A 9937-nucleotide genomic window follows, 5' to 3' on the forward strand; every position below is an offset into this window, starting at 1 on the left:
TAAGCCGCTCCTCCAGCAGGGTCACGGGGGGATGCTGGAGCCTATCCCAGTCTTCGGGCGGAAGGCAGGATACACCCTGGACAGGTCGCCAGTCCATCGCAGGGCAGACAGTCACACCCAGGGGTAATTTAGCATGTCCAATTGGCCTGACTGCATGTTTGGACTGTGGGAGGAAACCGGAGAACCCGGAGGAAACCCACGCAGACACGGGGAGAACATGCAGACTCCACACAGAGAGGACCCTGATCACCCGGCCGGGGAATCGAACCCAGGCCCTCCTCGCTGTGAGGCGACAGCGCTACCCACCACCCCACCGTGCCGCCGTGACATTTCATGTATTGTAAAAATAGCTTAAGGTTACATTTGCGCTACATCACCCAGCTCTACTTCATGTAGTCACTGAGCAACCTGTCCTGATATATTGAGCTGTGCTCCTCTTTTAACCTTCACTCATTTCTCATTCACTACATGCTATTCAGAAGCGAAAGAGATTTTGTTGAGTTGACTTTCCAGCTCTTTTGTCAGACAGACTCATTGTGTAACTGTTTCAGCCATGGCCTCTAACCCTACTTAACCCCCACCCCCACCCTCACCCTACACAGCCTCACACATGTGAGGCTTTACAGGGAAATTCCAACATTTCTGCATAATTGAGAGGTAAACAAAGTCATTCAAAGTGGTCTGACATGAAGTGGTGTTTTGTGCATAAACATACAAAGTCGGATTTCTTTACTGTGGTGATTAAAGGAACAAGGATATAGCCCATTTATCTGCTGCTCGGGAAGACCAGTGAACACACAGATGCTTTCGGAGTTTTTATACGTAATAATGAAAATGGAAAAATAAATCTAAGTACAGCTGAAAAAAGATTTCTCCAGGAACTATCTCTCTCCACCATGAATGGGTTTATATGTTGCAGGTCAGAACCTTATTCATAATACAAAGTCTCAGACACGAGGCAGCATACAAAACATCTCGTGTCATTTCTGTCAGGCAGCTTATAGAGGCTTTAAGCTCAGACGTCTGGTTCCCATCACCACCACTGACAACATTTCAGACTCAATTAAGTTCCTCTAGAATGAAGAATTTCATTTAAACAACCGTGACTCACAGGTCACGACTCAATTTACTATCCAAAATAAACAGTGAACCTGCATGAGTTTTCCTTTGGGAACTGTTTTGCCCTGCATGTGTATATAACCTTCTGTGAGGGAGCTTTTAGAGGTGGACGTCTGGTTCCTATCACCACCGCTGTGAAAAATTCCGACTGTGTAGGTTTCCATAAAAGAAAGCACTTCACACCAAACCACTCTGACTGGCTTTGTTTCCATCACAATCATTTAATTCATGTAGAAATTTTGAAAAAGTGATGGAATTCCCCTTTAAAAGGCCAGGTATCTATCAGACTTGGCGGCGATGTTAATAATTTGGATCTGTTACATTTTCTGCAGCTAAAGAGGGGCTCAAATAACTCCAAGAGCCCCACCCTTTCCTCCTCCACCCTCCCTTTCTGTTTTCAACCCCCACTCCGAGTGTAATTAATGGAGACGGGGCAACACAATGAGTGGCCGTTTGGCTGTTGGATTCATAGCCGTGTCAGTTTGCCCACAGTGCTAACTGTCATCTTGGACTTGGGGTCTGTGTGGAAAGAGGACAAGGACGAAATGAATGAACTGAAATAAACTGAAAAGAGTGTCCACCGCATATTAAAGCAGTATTTTATTAATATTTTCATACAAATATTTCTGCATAATTAAATGACTAAAATCAACAAAGTGGTTTAATGCCTCAAAAAGCTACTTTACAGAAGGTTAATGCACAACATGGTTACAAATGCACTGCCTATGTCCACTCAGACATTCTTTAATGTTTGTTTAAAAGACAAAGCTTTAACCTAAACTGTATCTTAAGGCAAAATGTTTTCAGATAACTTTTTTTATCATCATCAACATTACATACGTATACCTTGTAATGGGAATTAGCGTAAAAGTTTCCAAAAGAGACCACTAGTTTCATGTAGAGCACCTTTAGATCCCATTAGGAAACCAACAAATGCATTTAGAATCAGCCACTGGTGACCTGTTAAACCATTTGTGATATCAACCCATTAAAAAGCCAAAACACGTTACAAAAGTGTCAGAAACCAAGAGCAACACTTTTCAGCAGGGTGGTTATTCTGGCCAGTAAATAAAATGGCAATGTTTGTGTCGACATTGTGACCCCTGGTTCCTATCAGCACCGCTTTTAAAGTTTCTCTTCAACGAACCAGTTCACTCTCAGTTTCAAACCACTCTGACTGACTTTGTTCACTGACTTTCACTGAAAATTTGACACATTTGGTTGGAGTTCCCCTTCTACGTATAGAGAAAGGGGGACAGAAGTGCGGAGGAGGCAGGGAAGAGGCTGTGTTGAGTTAGTGTCTGAGAAAGAGAGGAGGGAGGAAGAAACAAAGAGGAATGCTATGATGTCACTCCACCCCACTCACATACAAAGGCGTGAGCGAGAGGAGCACACATACTCACTCTAGTGCACTCAAACACAACTCCACTCCGGCTGACTCGGCACCTCTCACTCAGAATGTGAGTATGTGTTTACTTCCTTCTCCGTCTTCACTCTCCACAAACACTTCATTGGATTCTTTCTCACTCTTTTGCTGGTTTAGCCTTGGATTCTTTTCTTTCTTCTACTCACTGTAGGGCTGCTCCACTAACCCACTCGTGTTTCTCTGCTGGAGAAAAGATCATTTCACCATAGTTTGATCTCTGCTGTCTTTCTTGTCCCTTTTCAGTGCTTTTTAAAGTCGGTCTCTGACAGACAGTCTCTCTGTGCAGATGTCTCAGTCTTGGCATTCTCCACATGCTCCGTTGTTTCTCTCAGTTGAGTGTAGTTAATGGTTGGCAAAGAAGCTATTCAGAGCTTTTCTTCTGTTATTCTCAATGTCTGTTAATGCTGGGGCCTAATATAGGGGGTGCTTATTGGACTCAACAGAGCTTACATTGCTAGGCTTCAGTTTACAGCTTCTGTACATTGAGGTTAGCATGGTTCTTAGATGGTTCTTGGTTTGAAGGAAAGAACTTTGCCTTATTAGTACCTTTTTATTCTGTAGAGGTTCTGTAAATGTACTTGTGCATCTCCTAGACAATGCAAGCCCAAATACCCATCCACTGAGAGGTTCTTCAGGGGAAACACTTTTACATCGTCTTAAAACTTTTTAAAAAGGTTCCTCTTTAAAGCGGTAGTCATCAAGGACCACCATGTGGTCCGCATTGTTCCTCTGTGCCCATGTGTTGGAAGTTGAGATCGAGCGCAAATGTGGATCGCCTGGGTCGTTTGAGAGCCACTGCTTTGAAGAACCCCCAATAAAAGGACGTTTCAGGAGCCAAAAGTGGTTTCTTTATGGCACATTTTCTCCATCACTTTTTAGACGGATCGTAGTCACTGTCTGACAAAATCCTTGCATCTCCAAAATAGCAACTTTTACAACACTGAGTTTTGTGGATGGTAATGAAAAATGTTTGAGCTTCACTTATTTTGGATCAGTTCTGTTGGTCCACTTTAAATTTTAGCAAAGCAGCTAGTATTTTGTATGTAAATTATGTTAAATAAATAGGACAACGACACACATTTTCGTTCCAATACTGAGGGTATGTGTATCACACTGATCAGGATCCACTGCTGAAGTGTTAATGTTTACGTACACGTAAAAGATGTTGGGTGGCTTTCGTGGACTCGCCGGCTTTCCGACGCGAATGATGAGAGAGAACATGCATATTGATGTTTACTTTTGAAAAGAGGGCCACTCCCTGCAGGAGAGGTGTGAATAGCTTTTCTGATACGTGTGATCATCATACAAAGAGAGACAGAAAAGAAAGAAAGAAAGAAAGAAAGAAAGACAGCAGTGGCAGAACAGAAATGAGGGTGCAATAAACTCTGCAAACCGGACAAACAGCAAGAAAGAAGGCACGATAAAGGCTGCTGGGTGAATAGATAATCATGAGGGATGAGTACATAAAGTGAGTGAATGAGAGGAAAAAAGGAGGTTCATTTTGCTAAATCAACAGCAGCAGCAGGAGCTGAGGAGCATGAGGAGAATACAGAAAGGCCAAACACACAGGGCTGGACTAAAACAGGCTGTCTTTGTCAACACATGCAGAGGATTGGGATCATATGAACAGAGGCTGCTGTCATGAGCTGAACACACAGTTCAATCTGCAGTCACTCCAAATGGCAGGCTGGTTCTCAGAAACGCAAAAACAAAGGCATTCCTCTTAGAGCCGTACACCTGAGGGGAGTTCATTTAAACAGGTTTGTTAAGTGTGGTTGCGTAACATAAAGGGGAACTCCACTAACTTCCCAGAACCTCTGCATTACTTAATCATTGAGAGTTTGGTTTGTTATGAAATGGTTCAATGTAGAAAGATTGATTGACTTTGGTCTGGTTTCTTTACAGTGGTGCTGATAGGAACCAGGGCTCACAGTAACTACAGCACCAGGATAGTCACTTTACTCATTATCCAAAACCACCAGTGAACCTACACGTCTTCAGAGTTTTAATATGGACTATTGATGAAGGTAAATAAAAACGTTCTGTAGACCAAAAACATGATCATAAAACAACGTCTCAGGCATCAAGCAACATATCGTACCCACTCTAATGTAACGTAAAGACTTTCTGTGATTGTGTGTAGCTTTTAGAGAGATTAAACACTATAGATGTCTGGTTCCTATCACCATCACTGTAAACAGTCCTGAATCAGTGTCTCTGAAACAGATTACTCAGAACTTTGTGTACATCTCAAAAAACATTTAATTATACTTAATTACGCAAAATCTTTAGAAAACCTATGGAATTCTCCCTGAAGCCTAAAGACAAGCCTGTCCAGCTGGAGGGACATTCCTACATTCCTAGAAACGAAGATGCCAAAACTTATTAGGAGTGATGCCATGGAGGAATCACTTAGTTTCCCTGAAGAGCTTTTCAGTGGACGGTTCTCAGTTGAAACAGCAATTCTTGGTTCTTTACTGGATTAATAAATGTTCTTCTACAGCAACAGGCCTCGCTCACCAATCGTTCTGAAGAAGAAATGTCTTTGTAAAACCCCCTTATGCAGTTTTTATAAAGACTCTGACATTCACAAGTGTTTTCTTATTTGGAATTTGTTCTTGGATAAGACCAGAATCTACACACACTAAAGAGCTCAGAGACGCAAACAGTTCTGCGGTTTATGAAAGCGTCATGAATCTGATGTAGACCTCTTCTTAGGAGCTTTCTGAAGAACGTATTTAGGAAGAAACTTAGGAAGATGCTGGTGAAAGAGGCTCAGTGTTCCAAAACGAAGACTGTGCAAGAGAAATGTCTCAGGCTTGACTTTTGATTTTAAAGGGGAACTTCCCCTGTTTCCCAAAAATTCTACATAATTCATCGCTTGGAACGTAAACAAGGTCATTCAGAGTGCGTTGGTGTGAGATGCTCTGGTCTAAAGAAACCTGAGTCAGAACTATTCCCAGTGCTGGTGATGGGAACCAAACGTCTGAAGAGTTTAACACCTCTGAAAGTTATTACATGAAATAGATGCAACCTGATATCTGACGCATTCTTTTGAACACGTTAGCTTTATTTGAATCCATTTCTTTTAACCCATTCATGGCTGGAGAGTTACATGCAGGCTTTGCGAGGCAAAATGAACTTATTTATTAGGATTTGCTATTATTTTACCGCTATGAGCATTACATTTAAAACTCAGGAGGCACGAGTAGTTTCACTGGTGGGTTTGGATGTTAAATAAAAAGGCTATATTTGTGTTGTGGCCATTACAACCTCTGGTTCCCATCAATACCACTGAAAGTAATCAGACTCTGTGAGTTTCTCTACAAGGAAATGTTTCAGATCAAACCACTCAGAATGACTTTGTTTGAATCTCAAGGACAGAATTATTCAGAAACTTTGAAAAATTGGCGTAATTCCCCTTTAAGTTTATTGGCTAGCTGAGAGACTCTTGCAGTCTGAAGACCCCCCTGCTAAAGCATGTGAGATGTTAGCGCCGGGTGTTGTTAGCACTATTTCAGTCATTCCTGACTGAAGATCACTTGGGCTGGTGGTTCAAACAGAGTTGGCAAAGGAAGGAAAGAGATCCTTTACCACCTTCCAAGAGGACGTGGGAAACAATGGGCCTTCTTAAATTTGTTCTTGATAAAGTTCCTAAGAAACAGTCTACATCAAATCTTACATCACAGAACTGTTCACACCTTTGTCCTTTTGAGTGTGTGTGGATTCTGAAGAACAGATCACTAATAAGAAAACAGCAGTGAATGTCAGAATGAAAACTGCGTACGTGGGATTTAAGAACATGCTTCTTCTTAGGAATGCTTGGTGAATGAGGCCCAATGAATGGAAGTGAATAGGCGCCCTTCGGTATAATTGATTTAATGCACTATAATGTTTTAATAGCTTAACCGGCCAATGTGAATACAGCATTGTCCAGCTTGAGTCTTTATTAGCCAAGTTAGCATTTTTACTTTGACTGTTCCTTTAAGAATGAAACCAGAGGAGATTAAGACAGAGAAGTGGAAGCCTGGCAGATAAAGACAGGCTTTACAAAATGGCAACAGATGTTGTAATGGATCTTCTCTCTCTCTCTCTCTCTCTCTCTCTCTCTCTCTCTCTCTCTCACCCACCATAGAACTCCTACACTCACTGCTAGAGGAATGAGCAGAGCTGAAACCACACAAACAGCGCCGGCTACAGGACAACGGGGGTAATTTTCCTTCCAAGAGGAGAACATAAGAGAAGCACTCTTTGGAGAGTGTTTTCTGTTTGCTTGCACACGCTCACCCAGCAGTTAGGACCAGGCCACTCACTCTCCACCATGCTGCAGCAGATCCTGGCAGACATGTACATTGACCCAGACATTCTGGAGGCTCTGAACGAGGAGCAGAAGAAAACGCTCTTTCTGAAGATGAGAGAGGAGCAAGTGCGCCGGTGGAAGGAAAGAGAGGAGAAGGAGGGCAAAGAAGGGAGGAAAGAAAAGCCCAAGCCAAAGAAAGGTAAGGATTTCCTTCCAGTGTAACAAACACCAGGATGTCTGCGACCTGCATTAGTACCTGTGTAGGGCCTACAAAACAGGAGCAGGCCGCACGCTCTAAGGTTTCTGTATCCTGTGAAAACTTTTATTATGGAGGTTCTTCAAACTTTGAAAATGTTTCTTTATACTCATACATCTCATCGACAACTTAAGCCTAAAGAACCATCCATTGAAAGGTTCTTTCGGGAGAACAGAGAGAGCCCTTTTTTGTAAAGGTCAGTGTAGGACATGACTTCTGTTTTGTTGCTGTGACACCAGCATTGAAAAACTCGACTCTCTGCCGTTGAGAGTTTTCTTTGTTCCCCTTCTCATTTGGCTTTTCCAGGCTTTTGTTACAATCACAGGTTCAAAGCGGCTCAGTCAACAAAATGTTCTCGTGTTCTGGGTTCAACAGATCCGCTGTTTATGTGCAGGTTATCCTAGAACATTAGAGCGTGATTACGGCTGTTCTGTCCTTGTCCAGAGCAAAACAAATGAAGTCAGATCATCACCTACGTAAGAGAGAAAGCAGAGCTTAACGGAGCGTCTGGCTATTATCTAACAGGAAATCAGACACATTTTTGTGGGGATACCATCATGAATGCAGTATGAGAATGTTATTAGTCTTGAAGGGAATGAATTTGAGATAGAAAGCCTGTTAGAAAAGACATTCTCCAGCTGAAACATAATACCAAGACTGCTGTCTTGACTTCTTTGTCAAGCCGTTTATTGTTTTTCTCCTGTCTGTTACATCTCAGCTAATGCTCTGGTATTCACACGGTAGCGAAACCCCTTTTGAATTCCACTCATGCTCTTCTCAACTCTCACACTCCGCCACATCTGTTTGTACTTCACAGGTGACTTTGACATTGACAGCATGTACAAAATGTCCAAGTAGCAAAACAAAACTATGTGGAGGTCCTAAAAATAAAGGTGCTCAAGTGAGTTCTCTGGAGTGATGTGATGTGATGTAGAACAGGCTGCCTGAAGGTCTGCTGCCTGACCTCAGCCTGACTGAGCCAGACGATACGCTGGGTTTTGGGCTGACTTTTCACATACGACAGGCATGGGTTGGGCTCAGGTTTGTTTTCAGGTGTATTTTTGTAATGTAGTAAATTTGTATACATAATAAACCTACATAAATAATAAATCAATTTCAGGCACTCTCACCCAAGACATCCTAAAATGGGACCCTCATGTTAAATTTGGCTCGAAAGGACAAATTGATTTGGCCTGCTAGAAGAGTTAGCCTTATCCCACACCTGCACTCAACGAGAGGACATATTTCTATACCATTTAATTCTATATTTAACTCTTATTTTTTATAAATTAGCCTTTCTTTTGGTATTTTAGTAACGCAACGTAGCAACATTTTATAAATAAAACTCAATTTGACTTAATATTTAGGTCTCAAATGCAAAATCAACATTCAGATGAAGATATGATGACGACAGTAGATAATTCACCTACAGCCTTAAACAAGTTTGGACAGTGCTGTCTTTGAATACTCTTTCAACACACTGAAAATCAGATACAACTGCTTAGGGAAGAGACCAAAACACAACCCACATTACAAAAAGTTCAATATGTTGCCTGCAATTACATATTTCCACCAGAGAGGTCTCCAAATCCCCACAAACGTACATAGTGTAGCTTTAAAGAACAATTATGTAAATGATGAACCTTTTTAAAAGGTTCAGGACAGCATGATGATGAGGTCCTATTTCAGTGACAGGTTTTGTTTTTGAAATATGCACCCAAGGCAAGAAACCATTGGGAAACCATGGGTCTGTACAGGCTGTATAGAAAGTAAGAGATGAAGAAGCTAAGATAAGCCCTCTATCAGTGAAGGAGCATTACCTTTTATAGACAATGCATCATCAGCACGCGTGGAATTTGAAACGCGTTAACTGCAGAACATTTTTCGTGAAAGTTTTTTTTTCCCAGGAAGAGAAGGCAGCACCGTGTCAGACGTCGTATGACCGGTGGAATGTGGCAGATCCCCGTTCTGCCTGCCCCACCGCATTTTATTGTGAGAAACTCTGTTCTGTTAAACCTTCCCATCAATAGCTCTGGACTTTCCTTACAGCGCATCACGCCCGCAGGTAGTGCTCGCCGCACCTCGGCAGAGCGGGCCGCGCCACACGGACCCAGCGTCACAGGGCCTTTGTGCTACTGAGGACACGTATCATGGTTGCGCAGGCCGGACACAAAGCAGGCTGTGTGCTGTAGCCACGTGGTCGGCGTCCTGCTTATTCTCCTTTGACGAGTGTGCGGTCAGTCTGACCCTCATCTGCTCTGCCAGTCTATTGAGTTCACAGCTCACGTCAGTGGCAGCATTGTTGAACAGAGACTTCTCCCCTTATTACTCTCTCTCCCAGCTTAGTGTCTCTCTCTCTCTCTCTCTCTCTCTCTCTCTCTCTCTCTCTCTCTCTCTCTCTCTCTCTCTCTCTCTCTCTCCCAGCTTAGTGTCTCTCTCTCTCTCTCTCTCTCTCTCTCTCTCTCTCTCTCTCTCTCTCTCTCTCTCTCTCTCTCTCTACCAGCTTAGTGTGAGTGTGTCTCTCTCTCTCTGCCAGCTTAGTCTCTCTCTCTCCCTCTCTCTCTCTCTCTCTCTCTCTCTCTCTCTCTCTCTCTCTCTCTCTCTCTCTCTCTCTCTCTCTCTCTCTGCCAGCTTAGTGTGAGTGTCTCTCTCTCTCTCTCTCGCTCTCTCTCCCTCTCTCTCTCTCTCTCTCTCTCTCTCTCTCTCTCTGCCAGCTTAGTGTGAGTGTCTCTCTCTCTCTCTCTCTCTCTCTCTCTCTCTCTCTCTCTCTCTCTCTCTCTCTCTGCCAGCTTAGTGTGAGTGTCTCTCTCTCTCTCTCTCTCTCTCTCTCTCTCTC

At 42.9% G+C, this 9937-nt stretch overlaps 1 protein-coding gene across 3 annotated transcripts in view; it reads left to right on the forward strand.

Moving 5' to 3' along the window:
- The first annotated feature begins 2455 nt into the window (after window positions 1-2455).
- zgc:92242 (uncharacterized protein LOC436899 homolog) overlaps window positions 2456-9937 on the forward strand; it is a 25686-nt gene continuing 18204 nt past the window's right edge. Inside the window, exons 1-3 of one of the 3 annotated variants that reach the window (XM_017725754.2) lie at window positions 2495-2579; window positions 4451-4572; window positions 6681-7044. In XM_017725754.2, the coding sequence (XP_017581243.1) occupies window positions 6867-7044 (178 nt within the window). In that variant the 5' untranslated portion in view covers window positions 2495-2579; window positions 4451-4572; window positions 6681-6866. Of the gene's footprint in view, window positions 2584-4450; window positions 4573-6680; window positions 7045-9937 lie in introns of all 3 variants that reach the window. The other 2 variants (XM_017725753.2, XM_037542407.1) reach the window with 2 other exon arrangements.

This window comes from Pygocentrus nattereri, chromosome 11 (genome assembly GCF_015220715.1).
Source record: "Pygocentrus nattereri isolate fPygNat1 chromosome 11, fPygNat1.pri, whole genome shotgun sequence".
Lineage (NCBI taxonomy): Eukaryota > Metazoa > Chordata > Actinopteri > Characiformes > Serrasalmidae > Pygocentrus > Pygocentrus nattereri.